The following is a 24,068-nucleotide window of genomic DNA, read 5'->3' as shown; positions in this document are numbered from 1 at the left end:
TGTCTGATTGGCTGTGAGGCATTGGTACCCAGCTCTCTCCGGCAAATTGATCTCGTGCACAACCAGAAGCGGAGCCTTCAAAATAAAAGCCTATTTTAAGTCGCAATTGCGTAAATAGATTTTTTCTTTCTTTCTTTAAATCCAGCTCATTATCACACGCGTATGTCACGTGTTAGTCGGGGGAAACGTGCTTGTGATTAAAAATAGCGAACACAAAACACCTCAAACAGCTTCCCAGGCAGCGGCTCTGCAACGGCCGAGCGTGCGAGGGACCGGAAGCGCGCGCGCTGTTGTCGCGAGCTTCACTCTGGTCCAGAGGATGTGACTCCAGCCGCTCGCGCCCGTCGGCCCCTCTGCTCGGTCTTGTTTGTGTTCCTCCTGCCGTTTACCGTCGAAATGGAGCTCGGTGGGAATTAGCAGGCGGCGCCGCTTCCAGTCCTCGTCCTCACCGCGGGAGAATGATCCACCGGCAGCTTATTTTACCCCAGGTAGGTGGTCTCCATTGTCGCGGCTCCGTGAGGAGGGAGTCTTCATGGCAGCGGCCCATCCATCGCTCCGGAGCCCGCTGGGTGCCGTCTCCCGTGAGGAGGAGACGGCTCCCAGCCTGCTGGCGCTCAACACAATGAGAGCTCATGGTTCCGTGGGGGTCGTCCGGGCCGAGAGGAAGCAGCCAGTGGGGCGTGTGGCCGTGTGGGGCTCTTGTGGGCTTCGCCCTCCAGCGGGGGACCCCGTCCCCTCTTGCGGGGAGGCAGGCACGGTCCTCCCGGAGCTGCGGTTCCCGTCGCTGCTAGCAAGCCGCATCGCTCCTAAGTTGGCGTCACATTTGTAGAGAAAAAAGGTTAAATTGTGTTCCTGTGAGCCGCGGGGTGTGAGCCGAATGAAAGCCCGGGCTGGACTCTGAAGAGGTCTGCTGTCGTCTTCGTGTAAAAGCTCCACATTGAGCCGCTGAGCAAAGTAACGTTGAAGTAATGAATTATGTGAGCGGTGCTCGGCGTGATGGATGTGCTGCAGATGTCAGGGCCACGAGGCGTCCTGTCCATCAGGACTCACGGAGTCCTGATGGAAAGAGAGACCTCCTCTAAGAGGGGATTCCCGTCTTTAAATCCTCCCAAACACCGGATCAACACGACCTGCGTGTCCCCCTGCAGGTTCCCTCTGTCACTGATGGAGGTAGAGAAGAACCAGTGATAATATGAAAGCTGAAAACAATAAAAACCACAAAGAGCAGCACATTGTTATAGAAGAGCCTTCAGGCTGCGTGGTGGTTGTTGTCAATAATGTGAGTAAATCATCATGTCCTGCTGGTGAACATCATCACAAACACATATTCAAATATGTTTCTTCTTCTTCTTCTTCTTCTTCTTCTTCTTCTTCTTCTTCTTCTTCTTCTTCTATCATTTTGTGTATTCTGTAGCGCTAAGCATAACTTCACAAATTCTGCAATCAACAAGGGGCACTTGGTTTTGAGGTTTTTCTATTTAACTCCATAGATGCCAGTTATTTCCCACTGGCTATTTTGAACACTCATGAATATGCATATTTCATAACTGGATGCCTTTGGCTAATGCATGCAGAGAGCGTGAGATTGAAAGCTCGCTGGTGTAGAGGGTCTTCTTCATGAGGCTCTGCAGCGGCTGCTGAGCTCAGAGTTGAACTCAGGTGGCAGTTATCTCACATCGCAGCCCCAACAGTCCACATCGTTACATGATATGAAACACTGGCACATGTATTTTATCCTGAGCTCTGGTGATTAGGTTTTTGCCTTTGTCTGTGCAGAGAGATTTTAAAGAAGAGCGACAATTTGACATTTGACAAAAAGTCCTGGCGTGCCGGTTCGCGTGGAGAGACGTGTGTGTGATATTCCTGCTGCACAACCTGATTAGACCGACAGCAGCACTTTCTCTGTGTTAATTGCAGAGTTCGAAACGTCACGTCTGTGACGTCCACCACAACAGAGGAGTGCAATAAAGCAGCACATACTTGAGGGACAGTTAGATTATGGAGGCGGATTATTATCTCAATCCATCTTCCTGTCACTAAAGAGTCAAAGAGCATCTTCAATGTTGTTTTCTGAACAACAGTCCAAACCTTAGTGGAGAGAACACCAGGTCTGCTGTATGTTAGTGATGGATGGAGGGCTGCTGGATGGGCCCTTTGGGTCCTCAGCATTGCTGGAAACTAACAGTGTTGCTAATCTAGATTCCCTCCTTACTCTTTTAATCAAATGAGGGCTCGAACACCTAACAACAACCGCGTCAATGACAGAATGCTGAGTCAAACCATGTTAGTGCAAAGTGGAAAGAAGAGAGAAAAACAACACTGCTGGAGTATCAGTGCCATGGACATATATATATATATATATATATATATATATATATATATATATATATATATATATATATATATATATATATATATTTATATATATATATATATACATATATATATATATACATATATATATATATATATATATATATATATATATATATATATACACACACACACATATATATATATATATATATATATATATATATATATATATATATATATATATATATATATATATATTGAAAATGTAACTGATTAATCACATTATTCTATAATAATTTTATTAATGAAGTAAAAACTAGTGTATTGCAGCTTTTATTTTAATGTAATGTTATCAGAACAATATAACAGCACTCTGGAGCAACAACAAGTTAACATACATACATATACAGTTTATACATCTGTTTTCTTTTTTTATGAACAGGTACCAGAAGAAACATTAGTATTTTATCAGAGAACAACATGAACCATGTGTTCAGTAGTAAGGGTCCCTGTGAGGGACAAACCACTCCTTCTTTGGTCCATGTTCAGTAGTAAGGGTCCCTGTGAGGGACAAACCACTCCTTCTTTGGTCCATGTTCAGTAGTAAGGGTCCCTGTGAGGGACAAACCACTCCTTCTTTGGTCCATGTTCAGTAGTAAGGGTCCCTGTGAGGGACAAACCACTCCTTCTTTGGTCCATGTTCAGTAGTAAGGGTCCCTGTGAGGGACAAACCACTCCTTCTTTGGTCCATGTTCAGTAGTAAGGGTCCCTGTGAGGGACAAACCACTCCTTCTTTGGTCCATGTTCAGTAGTAAGGGTCCCTGTGAGGGACAAACCACTCCTTCTTTGGTCCATGTTCAGTCTGTTTCTTACCTTAAAGATGTTAAAGACCAGCAGTTGATTCACTTTCTACAAAAGCAATAAGTGCTTTTCATGTTTTCAGTTCAGTTTTTCTTCTTCAGTGAGAAAAGTCCAGTCTGTGTTGACCTGTGTTGACGTGTCAATAACTATGGTGGTATGGCGGCTCACGGGTGGGACTGTTTCTTGGCTGAGTGCAGTGACTTCCTGTGGTCTTGTCGTCACATTGCGTTACCAGGCAACCAGTGGAGCCTCCACAAAGAACTTCACACACTGGAGGCGTTACTTTTTGTGTGATTAGTTTGCATTAATATATTACATTTTCCAGAATAATATCATCTTTCTGAGCATTCACACCACCAATAAAGGCAACGAGCTGACCTATGAAGTCCAACAACTGTATCTTCCTTTCACTCTGGAGGAAGGCAGCGCAGACCACATCCTCTCCTTCTGTTCCTTCACAATAAAAGCCCTAGAGATATTCATTGCGTAACCCTTTCCCTCAGAGCATTTCTTAATTATTGATGAAGTGTTGCAACAGTCACAAATCATACACTTCTGAGGGACTATTCCACATTTGAGTGTGTCCTTTAGTCGGCACCTCCCTCGTGTGGGAAGAACCTCAAACATCCTATACAACCGGGCACGTCAGTATGACACATCGATCACTACACAATAGTCACTACCATCACCAACATGTGATCCAGTCATCTCAGCAGCAAGTTAAACCATAGAATAAATACAACATATACAGTACATCACACACACACACACACACACACACACACACACACACACACACACACACACACACACACACACACACACACACACAGCTGTCAGTTGAGGAGAATCGAGGCTTCATGTGGACAGCAGCGATGATGTCATAGTTGTGGATCCTCATCTTCATGTGAACAATGAGCCGGAGGAGGCCTTCCTCAGGGAGGTCATTACTGATCATCTCCAGCAGAAGCTTCCCGGTCTCTCTGGTTCCTCATGCTCTGAAAAAAAGATGTATGCACAATTAATAATCATGTAGTCTGGAACGCAATTATACTGGTTAATGGTGCAAGAGTCAGAACAAGGAGGAAGGACAACTGGGGCTGTTTCCCAGGAGACTACTCTGTGTGTGTGTGTGTGTGTGTGTGTGTGTGTGTGTGTGTGTGTGTGTGTGTGTGCCATACTAACATGGTACTACATGACTAATGAGGACTGTAGGGATTTGAACAGGAGTGTGTGTGTTACAGCCATGACAGGGCCGCTGCTTAGGAAAGTATGGGCACCAGGAAAAAGCCGAGGGGAAACGTGCCATTCAGCAGCTGGCTCTCAAATACTGGATGTCAGATTGTCCTTGAAAGCACCAACAGCGAAGGAGTTTGTTGTCTTCTCTGTGAAGACGCGGGGCTGGAAAACCGTCTCAATCTGTTCCCTGGTTGATCGGCAGAAAATAACGTCTTCATACTGAGCCACGAGTCAGCACGCTAGCTAACCCCTCTGATGTCACTTCCTGTTGCTTTATATGTGGAAGTATGGTGTTATGATTAGAAGCTTAACTGCACTTCTGACAGCTCAACTTCCGGGTCTCTGCCCCCATGTTTCTGCTGAGCTGTCAGTAAGGTCTGCGGTGAACACGAGCAGAATACATTTGAACACTTTAGTCAACAACATAAAACACAACTGGAGCCCAAAAAGTGCATCCCCGCCTCCTGAGGCTTCTCCGTCATCAGGCTTACGGCCCTCTGACAGAGAGCAAGAGGAGGACGACGTACTCCGACACTCAATAACTTCATAGAGAGATCATTATTGTCAGAAAAACACAAACTGTAAATAGTTTTTCAAAGTGGTGTTTGATTTCTTAAACATCCTAAAGGGACAGTTTACTCCAAATAAACATGAATATCTCTCATGCCATGAGGGCTATTTATCCATCCAGATTGTTTTGTAAGTAGCTTAGCGCATCACAAGCCGAGTCCTGTAGTTAGAGAGAGGAGGCAGACATTGTTTGGATTTTGGGATGAACTGACTCTTGAAGGACTTTGTCTTTTTGATATTGTTTTGCCACACAGTAGAATGACACATGACACACACCTTTTACACATGAAACAGAGTTATCTCCTTCATTCAGAGTCAATCCCAGGACTTGAAGTCCGACATTCACGCTCTCTTAGTTCTGTTCTGGTCTCTAACTCTTTTATTACCTCACGCTCCATTAGGTTCACCAGCTTGTCGCTGACTGTGTATTAGTGATGCGTTGGTCCACCCACAACTGACCCACTGGATATGGGTATGCTCAGTGTAAATTATTGATATATATATATATATATATATATATATATATATATATATATATATATATATATATATATATATATATATATATATATACATATATATATTTATATATATCCCGACATGTGTGCCATCATCATCATCATCATCATCATGTATGAAGCTTTTTTAGCTAAAACCAAAACAAACAAGTTGAGTTGACACTCAGTCAGAAGCTGCGTTAGGTTGAAGGAGCTGCAGACTCAGCTGATCTGTAGGTTGTCACTCCTCTCATGTTGTCATGAGACTTTGGTTATAGCAGCTTCAGATCCACCAGTGGGATGAACACACAGGGCGGTATTGGTGAACAGTGAACAGTCTGCATTGGGAAGAAAAGCCCTTCGCACCACATTCCTGCTAATACTTCCTTCCCTTGCAGGCTCGCCTCTCCACTGCAGCGATGCAACCATGTGACTACTATAGATATGCAAAGTGAGACGTCGCTGTGGTTGAATATGTTTCCAGTGTAACATCATTAGTGTCCTTTTGTTGCTGTTTGTCTCTGCTCTCCTGTTTCTGTGTGGCGGTCAGCAGCTTGTCTCTCCTCTCCCTTTGGTTTGTCCGTCTGTGCTTCTGCTCCTTCTCAATTATTCATATGTTTATCTGACAAAGATGGAAGTATGATAACGTCTGATGATGCTGTTGTTGTGTGTGAGTGTGTGCGTGTGTGTTTTCTTCATACTTGAGTCCCACCTGCTCCATTCACCGCCTGTGCTGGTTGGTTCCTGTGGTTTGTAACACGCCGCCCTTCTCCTCCCACTTCCCCTCAGGTTTTGGTCTGCTTTGGGTTGACTGGTCATTATGCTGATGCAGCTCTGTAGTATCAAGGTCAGTGCCCCCACACCTCCACCCGTCACCACGATCACCCCCACCTTCTCCATTTGCCTGCTTACCCCCACCCAGTTTGTCTCAGCATTGTGGGGTTTTATATCGGTATATCCGTATCAGGAATGCCTCTGAAACGGCTTCAAATGCTGGATCAGGTGGACAAGTACTAGGAACAACAAACAACGCATGTCACATGTCTGTTCATCTTGTCTACACGCTACTGCACATGTGCAAACTAGTCATGGACACCTGTAGTTAAACACAAGTGCATCCTTTTCTTTCCTGGTGATGCTCCATCGTGAAGAACAGATCAGCTAGTTCCCGTTAGCAGCTAGCTGTTAGCAGCCAGTGGGCAGCGCGGTCCTGTGCGGCTAAATAGCGGAGCTAGCAGCTAACATTACTGAGGTTGTAGTGAATTACATGAATGAGTAAAGGATGAGTATGAGCATTGTTTTCCAGTGTAATGCTGGTGATGATAAACCTGAATGAATCCAGTTGTTTGGAGGAAATGTTTTCACAGAAACATGAAATTAGAGATAAATTATGAGCTGTTAGTTTAATCAAAGCAAATATAAAAAAAAACAAACACAATCATCTTTCTTGAATCATTTCAAATATGTGTATAAATATAGAAATATTAAATTAGTTTTAAACTCATCAAATCAGAATTTGTATGGGCTTAGAAAAAATGGTGCCAATACATATTTATGTTATATATGCTATGGATATGTTTCGGGATATTTAGTGTCTTGAAATGTGACTAGTTTGTGCTGCGTCGTATATTCGTCATCCCAAGTATTTGGCAGTATTTGAGGACTCAATGAAAAGAGGAACAATACACTGGTACAACCCTCGGCTGTATCAATACCTCTGCTGGCTGTGTCATCTCATGGGGACACGAGCAGCCACGTGAACGCTGTAGCGTGCACGCACACGACCTTTCCTCGCCGCCAAGCGCACAAACAGAGCGCACACACAGAGTGCACGCACACACAGAGCGCACACACAGAGCGCACACACAGAGCGCCTCAGCATTTAGAACAATCCGTCAAGGCTAGCCGAGTCGCTGAGTCTCTGAGTCGCTGAGTCGTGCCCCGGAGCGGCTTCCCAACTAGAGCGTCCCCTGATCGGATGGGAAAGCGCTCCGTCACATTGGGACGCGCTGGTAATGATGCCAGGATCACAGACACAGGACTCTGTCATTCAGAACACATTCATTTATCGTCATGCTCTTATACTCCACTGTCGTGACAACAGGGCGTGGACACAATGAAGCATGAGCAGCATCCAATCAAACATGTTGGTTTTGTTATGTTGCATTGTGTTGTGTGAAGGCTGTTTCTGATATTTTGTCCACTCAAAACAACAGTATTTCTGCTTTGTACTGTGAGGTGTTTCTGTTAATGTGGTCCTGTTGTGTTTATGTTCATGTGTCCATCTGTAACACAACATCAGAACGACACAATCCAGTGCAATGAAAGGACTAATGACAGTGAGCTGAAGGAGTACCTCTCAGACACTGCAGTATGAATCCCAATGCTTTTTTTAATAGACCCGGCCTGTGTGGCTGATGGTTGGCATCGCACAACACAGGTTACTGGGTTTGTTCAGCTCCTATGCCCTGACCAATGAATGGGCTGTCCTGAGCCAAACTACTTGAGGTCTTATAACTTCCATCAGTTGTGCAACGGATCATAAAACCCACACAGATCAATACAAAAGCAAAAAGGGAGCAAATATAACTTTTACAGATCATCAATGATTCAAAGTAACAGATAGAGATCCCTTTGTTGTTCTACAAAAAATCTAAATGTTATCCTTCAACTTTTACAAATACGGATGGCATACGAGTGTCAAATAACACGTGATCAGCGGCGAGGGTGGTCCGGTGACCAGCAGGTCAGCTGAGAGTATCATGAACCACTTTCTCCCTAAAATCCAGACGATACAAATGGTTTTCAGAGTATTACACACACATCCAGAATTTAACTCTTACGTTCTCAGAGAACATCAGAGCTGATTCACACACCTGCATTCTATATATATATATATCTCCATTATCTTAACCGCTTATCCTCATTAGCGTCGCGGGAGCTATTTCCAGCTGTCAAGGGGTGAAGGCAGAGTTCACCTGGACAAGTCTCCAGTCCATCACAGGGCAGAGACAGACAACCATTCACGCTCACATCTACGGGCAATTTAGAGTCCAGTTAACCTGAGCTGCATGTCTTTGGACTGTGGGAGGAAGCCGGAGAGAACCCACGCTGACATGTGGAGAACATGCAGACTCCACACAGAAGGACCTGCCAGACCAGTATCCGAACCCCGCCCCGCCCGGGATCCGAACCACAGACCCTCTTGCTGTGGGGCGTCAGTGCTAGCCACTACACCACCGTGCAGCCCCTCCTCACATTTTCATGATTGCGTTGGTGTGTTTTGAAAGAGATGGATGAGGCCAGACGCTGTGGCTGTTGAAAGTGACCGATCAAAGAAGTCGAGATGCCTATCCAACATTTTACAGCTGATTCATCCAGCGTGTGTGCAGAAGTAGCGTTTGGCCCAGCCTTCCAGACGAGGCAGCGAGCTGTGAACTCTGAATTCTAGTATCGCTCTTCCCAATATCAAAATGTCGGGATGTCACAAATGATCTCCCCACACAGGACTCAGGTTCTGCACGGGTCTGACAGCACCCCAGCCGTTTCAGAGCAACAGGGGATTCAGTTTCACTGGTGACCGTGTTAAGTGGTGACCTTCAGCAGAATGAGTGACGTAGCTCGTAGTAACTCTATAAAACACAGAGGATCTGTATTTCAGATCGAGTTAATACTTTCATGAGGACAGCTGCATGTTCTGTCGGTGTCTTCAACAGCTGCCGTCACTGCGAGCCGCCATGACACGTTGGGCTGAGAGTCAGCTTCTTTGGTTGTTCATGTCCTTCCATTAGCTTGGCAAGCTATTGCACAGCGCTGTACGTCCATTGTCCATGTCAAATATAACTAGCATGTCGCTATTACCAGAGGCATGCTGCTCAGCCCATCATCCTCAGCTAAAACGTTAAGCTAACTAGCATGCTAAGCGCACTAGCATGCTACCGACGCCACCGAAAAAAAGAAACAATCGTCCTTCAGTCCAGCTAGCTCGTTGGCTGTAGCATTCGTAAAGCTTGAGGGATACTACTATAATCTTGGTTATTGGAGTTCAGGGCTCTCAATAACCTGCATTTTTGTATTAAATCCGAATTAGGAAAGGAAACATTGATTGCTGCATCCCTACTGTGGCACAAGATGACTTAGCAGAGATTTAGCAGCTCGCTTTTCAAGCTGCTAAATCATTTAGATTCACACACTGGCTCTGTGCATCTCTGCCCAGCGAGTGAGTCGCGTGAAAGACAACATTGACTCGTACTGAACATGAGCTGCTGTGCTTGTAGCCGGGAACTCAAGCCCCTGCGACGGGACAGAAATGTCAGTGGAGTGTTATTGTCGACACTCACAGACACACACACGGCCATTCAAAGGGGTTCTTCCTCAACACTATTCAAGCGTCTCCCAGGAGGACATCTTTGGCCCAGCCCATGGTCCTCCGCCCTTGTTGTCTTCTCAAAGAGCAGCATAACCTTGTTGTTCCGCAGGCCAAAGCGCTTCTTGCTGTGCGTCCTCTTGCAGAACTTGTACCAGAGTCGGTTCCTGGGCCTGGCGGCCATGGCCTCCCCGACCCGCAGCAGTCAGACCCGCCAGCGCTGCAAGGACGCGGTTCGCCACAGCTACGGTCCCGACAGCTATGCCGTCAACCAGGAGGACTTCATGCTGGGGCTGCCGCGGTCCACCAGTGACACCGATCTGGTCTCCCCGGACGCTCGCTCCACCCTCGCCATCAGCTCCTCCCACTACACCGTAGGCCAGTCGGACGACCTGGTGATCACGTGGGACATCAAGGAGGAAGTGGATGCCGGGGACTGGATTGGCATGTATCTTGTCGGTAAGACACTCAATTATTGGAAATTCATCACAATAATTAAAGAATATTTAATGATAACAGCCTCAAAATACCACAAATAATCTACGTTAAAACATGTGTTTAGACACTCTGCAATGAGGTTAGCAATAACTATGTAATAACATCATTAACGGTTCTAGTGCAGTACCTGTTTGGCCCTCAGCTGGCAGCCTCAACAAGAAATGCTCATCGCTTGTTGACTCCAGTAAAGAAGAGTTTAGTCGTGACGTCATTCAGCAGCCAAAGTGAACTGCAGTCGATGGCCTGCGTCCCATATAGTCCTCTGTGGACGTTATGATGGACAACGCCAAGTCTGAAGTAGATCAGATGAACCGTTCTCGAGATGCACACACACACACACACACACACACACACACACACACACACACACACACACGCACACACACACACAGACTCCGTGCTTAACAGGGATATGGTTGGATGAACCAGATGTGAACCTCACATCAGTGCAGACCGGGAACACCTGTCCTCTGCTGCCAACTCGTTGTCCCCGGAGCTGAATCTGATCCTGAGGCGTCTCAAAGGCCAGAGGACGGAGTGTGTGGCACGCTTCCCTCTCACCGTCTGAAAGTTCCCGTCATCGCAGCGCTTCCAGGCGGCTCACGTTGCTCCGTGGTTGAAGCTCCTCCACAGCATCGTGACCCCTCCCCCCTCAGCCGTGGTCTTTCTGCTGTGCGTCGTCCCAATGTCAATACCTCACCACGTCGTCACACCCTACACACTGTGATACCTCGCTGTCCCACCTCCTTCCAGATGAGGCTTTGTCGGAGAACTTCCTTGACTACAAGAACCGAGGCATCAACGGATCTCACAGGGGACAGATTGTCTGGAAAATCGACTCCAGCTCCATCTTCAGGGACTGTAAGTACGAAACACTCACTGAGTTTTAACACCTTTCTCTCTCAAATCAGCTCACTAAACGTTGTGGCGTTAAATCAATTAAACCGCTTCAGCTGTGTTATGATGAATGTTTGATTCAGCTCCTCGTCTCCAGTTCAGCACCAGGTCGTCTTCACTGGCGTTTGTAGATTCTGGGTTAAAGAAGTGCAGAGGCTGGATCCTCTCAGCCCAGAGAGAGCTGCAGGGCTGCCTCCAGAGGCCCTCCGTCACAGGGAGGGAGAGACAGCCACAGGCGCTGCGTTCAGGGACCGGGGGAATTGTGCGTATAAATGAGAAAGGCTGCGTGGACGAAGACCACATCCGTCAGCTTACAGCCGCCAGGTGCTTCCATTTAGAAAGTACAGGTGCTCCGCTTTAGCTCTCTATTCCCAGAGCGGGACTTGTGTTTGAGCAGACACCGAGTGTAACCAGTGTGTTGAGAACAAAACGATATATCTTATTATTAAATGTGAGTAACCCCGTATGGATGTGATGTATGACCTGGCTCAGGCTAAACCCTTTGTCAAACGTGAACAAATGCATATAATGATAACTTTCTTTCATTTCATAACAGTCTTAACAGTCATTAAATACATGTTCCTAAGGAGGAGTACATACACCTCGGCTCTTTTGTTGCCTGATCCTCACCACAAATAGGATAGAAACCCTGGAGAAGAGTTTAGTAAAGCTGTCGTTTCGGGCTGCTCGAGCTGTTACAGTGACTGTTCCCTTTAATGACGACAAGCTGCTCGAGCTGTGCAGTTGTAGTACATGTAATTTACTTCATTGTGTCACCAGCATGAGCAGGAACAGGTTCCCCATCTGTGTCAATGTGCCCAGTGTTCCTTGTTCCTTGTCTCCTTTAAAGGGTTCCTGAACTAAGAACTTCAGCTGATGACACAAACTGAGTGTTATCAAACCCAGAGGTCTCTGTGTTTCACCCTCCTGCCTGTGAGAGGCGTGTGCACGTTCAGTGCGTGCACGCAGCGTCGCTGTGCGCTCCCCCTCTTCGTCACGTCATCTCAGTGTCGCCCAGACGAGCAGACAAACACGCAGCTTTGCTGTGACCTTAATCTCCTCGTGTCCCCCAAGCCTTTCAGCTTTTTGTTTTTTTGCTCCACTTCCCCTTCTTTACGGTCCCCAAAAATGTATAGATACCAGCAATAACTAAGAATGTAAATAGATTATAAGAAGGTTAAATTTGTTCTCCTTTTTTTAAATGATATTAAAGCATTACAAAAGCTATTGAGACCACAGGGCTGTGATCAATGTTTCCAAAAATGTTCACCGAAGCAATTTAAATGAACATGATCCCATGTGACATCACAAATAGACCACTTAAAATAACCAAACCATTTTTTAAATGGAAATGCTGGCAAATGAAGCCATCACCATCAATAACAAGAGTTTTGGTTTCTGTTTTAATAATTCCAGTGTGAAAGACGGTATGGAGGAAACTTTGTTTAATTCCCGTCCATCCTTTCCACCTCTCCTTTCACACGTGTGTGCGTGTGTGTGTGTGTGTGTGTGTGTGTGTGTGTGTGTGTGTGTGTGTGTGTGTGTGTGTGCTCGTCCTCAGCGGAGACCCAGGTCTGCTTCAGGTACTACCACGGCGTCACCGGAGCGCTGAGGGCCACCACACCTAGCATCACCATCAAGAAGGGCCCCGCTCACGTGAGTCTCCTCCTGCTTTTATTGTGGCACCTGATGAATTGCGGCCCGGCCTCTTTAGTTTGTGTAACTTCTGAACATCAGTGACCCTCCATTGCATCCATGACACAGCCGGTTCAGCAGAGAAAGGCTCTGCTCTTGTAAAGAAGTGGAGCTAATCCTCTCAGCTCTTGGGATGCAGCATCAGATACACAGAGCTAAAGGTGACACTGTGCCCAGCAGCAGCAGCTCAGCGTGTCTGACAGGCAGATAGAGAGGGGGAAGCTCCTATCCAGTCCATCCATGTCCTCGTGCTCGCTCAGTCAGACACGGTGCACGGCTCACAGCTCAACGGGCCGTCAGTCTGATGCTATTTCGGAGGTTCCGGTGTCGCTAACGGAGAAATTGGCCAAGACTTCCTCTTCCGTGTGTCTTGAGACGAACTTGAGTGAGCGTGTGAGGTCAGCGGTGGACGTGGCAGAGCTGTGTGTGTGTGTGTGTGTGTGTGTGTGTGTATGGGACTCAAGCTGAGTTCCTGCATCCTACGTGTGGGCCAGCGGATGATTGGAGTGACGTGAGGACTTTAAGGTGGATCAGCACTATTCATCTTGAATAATCCTAGTTTTTGATATATCTTTGAAAAGTTTCACTGATTTATTGCGTTATAAACTGTTAACGTCCTACTATGTGTTAAACTATCAGGAAACAGCAGCATGCTGTATTTTTAAACTGTTGCAGTCAGAAGGTGAAGAGCCTCTGACGACAATACAACATCATTTCAAAGTTATTATTTTAATACATTATATTATGTATTTCTGGCCATTGGCTAGTGAAGTGAAGAGTGGTCCCATGATGCATTGCTTCTTGGAGCTCTTCAGAGAGAACTCTTGTGCGCTGTAGCAGCACTCGTACTGAGCAGAATATCCAGATGGGCCCCGCCCTCCTGAAGCCTCCTGAAGCCAGGCCGGGGGTCAGGACGCTGTCCAGCAGGTGATTGGGTTTCACTGTTTGCCTCCCGTTCTGCTGCTCTGGGCCCCTGGAAATGCTGATGGGCCCTGAACTTGATCTGCACTTGCTTCCTGAGGACAAATGAATAAAAATAACTGCCGTAGAGCGACAGGGAGGAAGAGAGGGAGGAGCAGAGAGAGGAGAAGATAGTCTACCCTAGCTGTCATTCAGCTTTACATTCAGGTGACGGGAGAGCAGCGGGTCAAACAGCTGGAGGGCCGACACAGAAGAAGAAGAAGAAGAAGAAGAAGAAGAAGAAGAAGAAGAAGAAGAAGAAGAAGAAGAAGAAGAGATGCACGGACAGCAGAGCAGTGCAGGGAGGTGTGTCTGCTCTGCTCGTCGGCTCTAGACAGAGGAGCCTACATCTGGATGCAGTGATGGACGGCTTGTGTCTCCAGCTGGGACTGCTGTCTCGCAGCCACCCTGAGAGGCGGAGCGAGAGGAGGACGAGGCTCAGCTGGATAGCCTGGGTAACCATAAATACTCACTCTTTCTCTCTGAGAGGCTGGCGACGGCTCTTCAGTCGTTTGTTTCCTAGCAGCGTCTGGAGAGCGTCTCTGAGTGCGCCTCCTGTCTGCTCCTGCAGTTCGAGCACACATGGCACCGCCGGCTGGCATTGCATTCTGCAGTGTGCGGTTCGACGTTTGACCGATACATCGTTTTGCTGATGCAACCTGCCGTTCAAAGTCGGGAATCAACTGTTTTTATTTTGACGTAAGGCTTTTAACAGAGGTAAATACCGTGTCACTTTCATATGCTTTGTTGCTGTTGAATTTTTATTTTAGGACGCCTGAGTTGTGGAGTTTGTGGAACATAAAACAATGGTGACTGAAGAGAGGAGGAGGAGGAGGAAGAAGAGGAGGAGAAGGAGGAGAAGGAGGAGGATGATGAGGAGGAGATGGACACTGGACACGTCTCAAAATGTCTTTCATATAATGATCATGTTCATTATCATATGTCATGTATTATTTGGGGAGAACAGCGTTCTCATCTTAGCGTTTTGGTTCTCTGTGTCTGGGAGAACAGTGCTGTGCAGCAGTGCGTAACCGCGGTGTGTGATGAGCTGGCCTGAAACACGAAGGGAAGAAGACGACCTCAGAGTGCCTGAAGTGCTGTTTCCTTCCTCTCAGCGGCCCCCGGGGGCCAATGGGTGATTTACTGTTGTTTACGGTCACAGACAACAATGCCTTCTTCAACACTGGACCCAGTGTTCAGTGCATGCTGAGGAGAGGAGGACTCCTCTGTGAGCCGGTCCAAGCATGTGAGTGAGCATCAGGTCTGCGTGGAGGTGACTCTGGCAGGAGGAGACGCTTTACGAGGCTCGTCCTCTCATGTGAGCTCTCAGCGCTCGCACGGCGCGCGCTCCTTTGTAACGTTAGCGAACACGGGCTAACATAGCTAACTACTTTTACTCAAGTACTGTGCTTCAGCACCCAGTTTAAGGAACTCGTATTGTACTGGAGTATTTCTTCTGGTACAGTAGTTGGCTACATTTATATTTATCAAGGCTGGGCAAAGTTGAAAAAATATAACTTAACTTAGATTAATCTCATGATTTTTCTGTGATTAATCTCATTATGCGCCAAATTCAATCATGAGGTAAAAACTAGTCTATTGCAGCTTTTATTTTAAAGTAATGTTATCAGAACAATATAACAGCTACCTGGAGCAACAACAAGTTAACATACATACATATATAGTTTATGCATCTGTTTTTTTTCTTTTATGAACAGGAACCAGAAGAAACATTAGTATTTTATCAGAGAACAACATGAACTGTGTGTTAAGTAGTAAGGGTCCCTGTGAGGGACAAACCACTCCTTCTTTGGTCCATGTTCAGTAGTAAGGGTCCCTGTGAGGGACAAACCACTCCTTCTTTGGTCCATGTTCAGTAGTAAGGGTCCCTGTGAGGGACAAGCCACTCCTTCTTTGGTCCATGTTCAGTAGTAAGGGTCCCTGTGAGGGACAAACCACTCCTTCTTTGGTCCATGTTCAGTAGTAAGGGTCCCTGTGAGGGACAAACCACTCCTTCTTTGGTCCATGTTAGGTCTGTTTCTTACCTTAAAGATGTTAAAGACCAGCAGTTGATTCACTTTATACAAAAGCAATAAGTGCTTTTCATGTTTTCAGTTCAGTTTTTCTTCCTCAGTGAGAAAAGTCTGGTCTGTGTTGTCTTGAACAAGGGCACTGACGTCTGGTTGGATGAGGTGGAGATGTGAAGCACAGCTGACAGGTATCAGTGAGAGAGGATCTGATCTGTTTAACTTCATCACTGAGAATGTTTGTTCTCATGTGTAAGTAGATCCAAAGAGAACTAACATCAGGATCAGCGGCGGCTTTGCGTGAATAATGTTCAGTCTGGACTGTGAGCTGCAGCTCCTGAGAGACTGACTGTGTTTCTCTTTCTGAGGCAGAGCGGCTCGCGGCAGCACCGCTGCTCGCTGAGAACAGAAACTACAAAACGACACGAGCTTTCACGTCAGGCTCCAGTCTGCAAGTCATCAACACAAAGTGTTGTTTTGCCAACAAAAAAAAAAGCTGAATAAGCTAGAAGCAGGGGCGCCGCGATCAGCTGTTAAACAGCAGGCGAAGCTACAAAATCCACGGCCCGCCACTGTTCTCCTCCTCCATCTGATGTGTGTGTCAGCTCTTTGGTGATACTCCAGCGGAGCTGCAGGTGTGTTCCCAACAAACAGAATCAAAGTGTTACCTCCTGTTCTTGTCATCCGCGTTGATCTGGGCTCCCTCCATCCTGTGCTGATGACTCACAACATTCACACACGACAGTGCAGCACACGCAGGGTGGTAAACACGGGAACACTCGTGCTGTTCCCTCGTCCCCGAGCTCATTATGCTGTTAAACTCTCACAGATGTATTTACACGACAACACGTCTCTGGTGAACAGACAGGGAGAAAACGACACGCGTGTGGGATGCTCTGCCAACACGTTGACCCCGACATGTTGTTCAGCTCAGCTCCAGGTGGACGTTCAGGTACATCATGGACGCTGCTGACTGCTGGACCATATTGCAGCCACCAGACCCGCGCTCCCCACTGGGAGAACATGGCCTGAACACGGGTCTCCGTCTTCAGGGGCACTGGGTCGTACTCGCACCGGGCCAGAGGTCGGAGCCTCGGTGTATCGGACCCGATGTGTGAATGCAGACGGCCTCTTTCCTCCTAACTCTCAGAGGACGAGCAGTCGTGACTTCTACATTCTGTTCCTTCTGTTTTCAAAGTATTTGGTCCTTCTCCAATTTGCTGCAGTCGGGTGGTAGATTACATAAAGTGTGTTGCAGATGGGATGGAGTTGTCATGTGGTTTATCTGGGAGATTAGAATCATTGAGGAGACTCGCGCTGGCTGACTGTACTCAGAAAGACAGATTAGCATCTCATTAAAACTAATTGGTCCCAACATCTGTCATTTCCTTTGTCCCTGTTTCTTTTGTGTCTCCACTGCCAGTTGCATAAGCATCCAGAGCTCACACAATAGTTTGCTCTAGCTGTTTACAGATACTTCCTGTACTCCCCCCCACCGCATTGATGGTCAACTGAGTGGACAACTGAATGACAATGCATAACCGCTATCAGATAAGACATGTCTCCTTACTTCACTTCTAACTTTACCCAGACTTTCATTCACCACCAAATCCTATGAAAAACAAAGGACATGTTGTACTGAGTGCTGATTAGCTTGTGCTAGCATGCTAACCTGCTAAAGGAAGATAGTGAACATGGTCCACGACCTATGTGCTCATATGTTAGCATGTTGATGTTAGCGTTGAGCTAAACACGGCCTGTCCCAATTACCAATACACGACACGTTGATTAAATAATGCCAACCCGTCTGTCTTCATGAGCCTTTTCACATCCAATCCAAACGCTTTTTATTCAGGCAGTTTTATTTTCATCAAAGAATGTTCTGTGTTTTCATTTTGTCCTTTCAGAAGAAAAACAAAGAAATGCTCGCAAAGACATTTGGATTCATTCAGTGTTGTCTAAAACATGTGAATCCTCTAGTCTACAATACTAAACACACACTGCTCTTAGTTACATCTGAACATACGTGTTCCAGAGGTTAAATGAATCCAGAGGAACACTTACTGTGTGTAACAGGACCGACCCCGTGTCGGTCCTGTTACACACGGCGCGGCCATGGTTTCCCTTCATCTGCCTGCTCGTATCTGACTGGGTTCCACTGTTGGAGGAACATCACGCAGAACCTTTCCACTGCGCAGCTCCCGCTCTCCTCTACTTTGTCCTCGCTCCATCAGCTCCCCGGCCTCCCTCCCATCCCCCACGCTCCTCCTCTTCCTGGCCGTGGGATCAATGTCAGGGTAATGAAGACAGAGTATTGATCGCAGCGCGCTGACAGCCGGCCTGAAAGCAGAGCTCTGCCAAAGGCGGTGCTGAGCGGAGGCGGGACGTCCTGCCTCGGCCTGAACACGAAGGTGTCAGACCTCACCTGTTTTCACATGTGTCTGACGTCTTTGTGATCCTGAATGAAAACAACTCGTATTTGTTTCATTCTAGTGGTTTCAGTTGTCGTCTTCTTGACTGGTATTCTGGTATTTATGACTCTTATTCGGTTATCTGGCTGCAGTGACCCACTTTCCTCACGGGAATCATCAAAGTTTCATCTTACAGCGAAGGAGGAGAGGCACAGGCCTCAAAGAGCAGGAAGGGCCCAGTGTGTTATCATGTTCTGACGTCCTGCTGTCTGTCTGCGTCCTCAGGTATTAAAGCCAGTGGTCAGTCCTGAAGTCAACCATGGACTGGGCAACAGGAGGCTCATCAACTTCTCCTTGTCAGGTAGGATCCCAAAGCGTGCGGCTGGTTCCTGTCTGACTCTACTTCCACATTCACAGGCTTCCAATCGATGCTTTCATCCACTCGACCGTCCTCTGACCTGCAGCTGTCTCTGTCCTGTCTGTTGTCTCTCTGAAAGCAACAGTATGCTCAAGTCCTGCTGCTGCTGAGAGACTGTGTCACCTCTAAGACTTAAGACCTCTTAATTCCACCTTTTGATTTAGTAGATGATCCACTGTAATCCTCAGTCGAGTGCAGATCTCTAAATCTCTCTTTCCCCTCCCAAACAAGGAAGTCTGTTTAGAGACTTTTAATTCTGACACTTCAGTTTCCCCTCAGACAGAATCCTGGATCCCTCAAGGCTTTGTGGTAACAGGCAATATACTGCTGTCCATGAGTTGGACTGTGGACTTTAAAGAATCGCCAAATCTACATTGTTCAATGTAGCCACAAACTGTGAAAACTGTCATAATCGTCAGAGTAACTCCTTTCAGACGGTCCTTGAACACATCGTGTGTGACAAACGCGTTTATCAGAAAACGCAAAGTTTTCATCAAAAACATAGTAGTCTACATCTGTATCAATATTAGCATTATATATATATATATATATATATATATATATATATATATATATATATATATATATATATATATATATATATATCATATTTTATCCAGGATAAACCGTCTAATCTAAACAGATGCAGTACAAAACATCTCAAAAAGCTGATGAGCTTAATAATAAATGATTCAAGACATAAAGTGAGTTCTCTCTGCTTCTTTTTATGGTTTTTCTGTTTCCATATAGGAGCAGACAGAACCCCCTCCCCACAAAAAAATAAAAAAACTAAAACAGTTTTGGGGTTCAGAGGGTTAAACATGGACAGATTGCTTAATTTAACCCTGATAACAAAAGACAAGGGAGGAAGCACCGACATCCCACGAGAGCGCTGCAGGAATGAGTCCATCTGTTCATCCGTCAGGTCTCCCATCGTGAACCTGACATCACACGTCACCTGAGGTTCTTTACTCCTCAATTTATGCTCAAACCACTTGAAAGTCAATTTAATTCCCAAACAGCCAAAGACAAAAGGACCTTGACACAGTTCAAACACATCAAGCGGACGGAAGCTGAGAATCGGTTCTGTCAGCTTCAAACAAAACGAGTGTGAGTCTTACTTCTATCTGACTAGAACATGGACCCACACCAGCAGCCTCTGCCTTGGCTCAGAGGCCCAATGGGATCATTGGGGGTTTGATCCCTGGCTCCTCATGTCAACGTGTCTATAAAATAACAATATTTTGTGTCCACTTGTTCTTCTTCTGGAAACAACTTTCACAGAGTTTCCAATACGTGAAAGTAATGAATCATGTTCCTTCTTTGGTTCCTAAGAGTTCCTGATGAGACGTAACTCAGTGTGTCAGGAGTCATGATCAGAGACAGAAGTCGTGTGATTCCTTAACCCTGTCCGCCTCCTTCAGACCTGCAGGCAGTCGGCTTGAAGAAGGGGATGTTCTTCAATCCAGACCCGTACCTGAAGCTTTCCATCCAGCCCGGAAAGCACAGCATCTTCCCCTCGCTGCCGCACCACGGCCAGGAGAAACGCTCCGGGGTGGTCTGCAACACGGTCAACCCACAGTGGAGCACAGAGGTACACACACACACATGCACACACACACACACACACACACACACACACACACACACACACACACACACACACACACACACACACACACACACACACACACACACACACACACATGCACACACACACACACACACAGAGCTGTCCGAGCGTGGGGATGCAGAACCTCTCCCTCTGGAGATGAGAGGAGCTCATTCTCATCCATCCCAACATCCAGATTACACACTAGTGAAACACAGTTATGAACATTAAAGTCAATCGATCCCCTGCAATGCTCCACATTGGTCCTTTTAAAGGAGAAGTGTTGTGGAATTGACAGGTTTCTGATATAAAGGCCGGACAACAGACTGCACAACACAGAAACAGGAGGACCGGGTGCTTCTTTGGTTTCAGCAGCAGCGCGAGAGGATCAATGTAATCCATACAAATCATGTTTGCTGTGTGGAAAACAAGATCAGACAATTGATTTTCTCATTCTAAGACTTTTTTCTTTGAAAAAAATGAACATTTCTGAAAAAAAAGTTTATCACCACTCAATCCTGTTGAGGACGGAGCAGTTTAAAGAGTCTGAAAGTCATCATGATGTTTCATATACTATCTGAGGAATGACTGAAACCTTCCCCAAAGTCAATAATACATGATGTTTAGCAGCCTCGCTGTGTACCGAGCTCCAGTGACAAGCTAACAAGCTAACAAACTACCAAACAACATAAACACATACTGGAAATTGGTTGCACTTACCTCTCTGACATGCCCGTTGAAGCATGAACATTGGCACAGTTGACAGACAGTCCTTCCTGTGGGCATTGAAATGGTGATGAATCTATTTGAATGTCCTGCATCCATGTGTCACCACCACTTCATTTCAACCATCATGTCCGTCAGGCCTTCACGATGTGTCTGCTAAAGGTAATGGTTCATAGTTTGAGGCTCAATGTCATGATAATGGCTTTTAAGGTGAGTAATATCACGATCAGCTGCTGTCATGTGACCTCAGAAAGGGTTGCTCCAGACTTGGCAACATCATGCTCAGTGTTGAGTTGCTGTGATTCATGCCTCTGAGTTCTGCTTTATATATATATATATATATATATATATATATATATATATATATATATATATATATATATATATATATACATTTCACAATGATCAAAACTAAATTGGATGGATTTGAGTACAACCAGCTCCACTCCAGCCTCGTCTTCTACACTATAACAAAAACGACTCTTCAAACTTTGCCACTTGGATCATTTCTGTAGAGATGAATCGTTCAGAAGGGACGGATAGCGGTCGCTTTCTCAGCGGCTGCTGGTTGTTTTGTGGAGTAGGTTTCATCTGTCTCTTCCTCTCATGACGTCCCAGGACGCTGCTTCACTGGTGCAAAGCTCTGTGCCTCTCATCCACTCAGCTCATGAGGACTGCACCTCGGCTGGCTCCCAGTACTGTACTGTGTACTGTACTGTGTACTGTAGTGTGTACTGTACTGTGTACTGTACTGTGTACTGTTGCATGCTCACACTGCTGCATCAGCTTCACCATTATATAATGACAAACTAATACAACATCACAACCATAGACCTGAAGAGTAATTACAATGGAATTGAGTATTTTTTGCACATATATTCTATAAATAGCAGTATAATGCTGTGTACAGCTGTATTGAATTATTAATGGAGGTCTATATTTATCGTCGTACTGGATCAATGTTGACACTGATGAACACTGTGTACTTCTCGTGCGCTGCATCTGAACTGCTTTGATTCATTGGCTGCTGATGACCATCAGTTTAACTCCTAGTCAAGAATTAAAAGAAGCTTTTTAATGCTTGATAAGTACAGTGTTCAGCGGTATACCAAATACACAGAGCACATATACATACACAAAGCACATATACAGAGCACATAAATACACAGAGCACATATAAATACACAGAGCACATATAAATACATAGAGCACATATTCAAAGGATGTGAGTATGTGCATGGCCTCCATCTAACAGTATAGTTGCAGGTCCATACAGCCCAGTGGAGATGACCTGGATGTGTCACGGGAGCACAATGTTAAGACCCAGATGCAGACCACACGAGCACAGAGATCAGTAGAAGGCAGTTTATTTAGTCCCAACCAAATAGTGTGGAGCCCGAGGTCCGACACACAATAAGCGGTTGCACAACGTGGATCCCGTGGTCCGACGTTGAGTTGCGCAGATCGCAGCGTGGCTCCGTGGCTCCGTGGCTCGATGCCGGAGGCTGGTGTGGCAGACGGTGGTGTGGAGTGAGGAGAGCAGCCAACAGGTACTTGGAGTAGTAGACGCTACAGACTGACAACCCGGGTCTGCAGGACCAGGGTTGATGTGCTGCCGGTGATTGGTCTTGGGATTGGCTGCAGCTGTGCCCGGCTCGGGGGTGTGGCCAAGAACACCGGAGGCAGGACCACGAACACATGGCACAAACAAAACAAACAAAGGGATGACAGACACATGAGGTAAGGAGACCTGGGAGAACACAGTTAAAGACACAATGGGTTAGACAGGGATCCTGACAGGATGACCGTGTGAGATCAATAGCTCGTGCTGTGGAGAGGCGCACACTGAGGCTGTAGCTCTTGCTGCTGTGTGCGTGGCGCTGACATGAAGGCCCATTCCCTCCACGTTGCATGTGAGACACAGTATCTTCTCTCACAGCTGCAGCGAGCTAGCTGCCGTCGCTCCTGGTCCTCTGCTCTCCCTCTGCTCTGACGTTGTTGAATGAAGCCATGCTTCCTGTAACGTCAGGTCAGCAAGGACTCCGGTGAAAGCAACCGTAACACACTGACGGCTCGGTGTTAATCTGTGCAGTCTGGATGGGCAGAGGAGGAAACAACCACGTGGACTCCTGCTAGCTGCATGTCAGCTGTCCTGCTGAGGCAACAGGGCTCTCCACCTCCAAGCGTGCTACATGCTACATGAGAAGAGAGCCCTGAGGAAGTCGTAGTGATGCTGGTGTAACAGCTAAAGGCCTCTGGCCTGTGCATGTGAGCTGCGGATAAAGGTCACTCCTCCTCTGTGCTGCAGGCTGCTTCATCGTCAGCGAGAGCCTCCTTCACTCCTACACTCAGTCCTAACAGCATTCTTCAGGGCGAAGCTCACGTCTTCCTCACAGAGTGAACCTCTCCTCCTCCTCCTCTCCATTTCACTCCTCTTCCTGTAGATTAACATGGTACTCTGCCGCTGTGACAGCACACACTCCTTCCCCTTCCATTGCCTCTCTCTCCCTCCCTCTCTCTCTCTTTATTGGGTTTGTCGGCATCCTCCACTCACAAACACACTTTTGCTCCGTCTGCTCCCTCCTGGCTCATCTTGTAAATTATTCACTTCGACTCCCTTTTCATCGTCCTCCTTCATCACCCTGCAAGCCTTTATTTCACTCCTCTTGTTATGTCTTTCAGTCTTTTTTTATATTTTATTTCATTATGCTCATTTCCTCATCGTATTCTCCGTTCATGACCAACCCATTCATGTTCCCTTCTTTGTTTCCTTCATCTGTCTTCAGGCACTAGGATTGAAAATGAAATATCACAGGACATGGAGGAACCCTTATTTACCGCCGATATGATGGCTGACTGTAATGCTGGCTGAGGTACAGCTCAAGGTTAGCAGAGGACAGCTGCTGAAATCACACACACGCACACACACGCACACACACATTGTGTCTGAGAACAGGTAAAACGTCGGAGCAAGC

General features: G+C 46.5%; 1 protein-coding gene across 3 annotated transcripts in view; it reads left to right on the top strand.

Annotated features, from left to right (window-relative positions):
- The first annotated feature begins 324 nt into the window (after nt 1–324).
- The window catches only part of LOC137788636 (E3 ubiquitin-protein ligase HECW1), a 52,152-nt gene continuing 28,408 nt past the window's right edge, over nt 325–24,068 (top strand). For 2 of the 3 annotated variants that reach the window (XM_068581587.1, XM_068581585.1), the window contains exons 1-6: nt 325–488; nt 9,996–10,308; nt 11,101–11,208; nt 12,806–12,900; nt 18,623–18,698; nt 20,180–20,349. In XM_068581587.1, the coding sequence (XP_068437688.1) occupies nt 459–488; nt 9,996–10,308; nt 11,101–11,208; nt 12,806–12,900; nt 18,623–18,698; nt 20,180–20,349 (792 nt within the window). In that variant the 5' untranslated portion in view covers nt 325–458. Of the gene's footprint in view, nt 489–6,272; nt 6,331–9,995; nt 10,309–11,100; nt 11,209–12,805; nt 12,901–18,622; nt 18,699–20,179; nt 20,350–24,068 lie in introns of all 3 variants that reach the window. The other variant, XM_068581586.1, reaches the window with a different exon arrangement.

The sequence above is a fragment of the Clinocottus analis genome, unplaced genomic scaffold (genome assembly GCF_023055335.1).
Source record: "Clinocottus analis isolate CAN_PGR_092001 unplaced genomic scaffold, fCliAna1.0.p SCAF_18, whole genome shotgun sequence".
Lineage (NCBI taxonomy): Eukaryota > Metazoa > Chordata > Actinopteri > Perciformes > Cottidae > Clinocottus > Clinocottus analis.
Note: the sequence above shows the minus strand (reverse complement) of the source record. Positions and strands in the feature narration are given on the sequence as shown.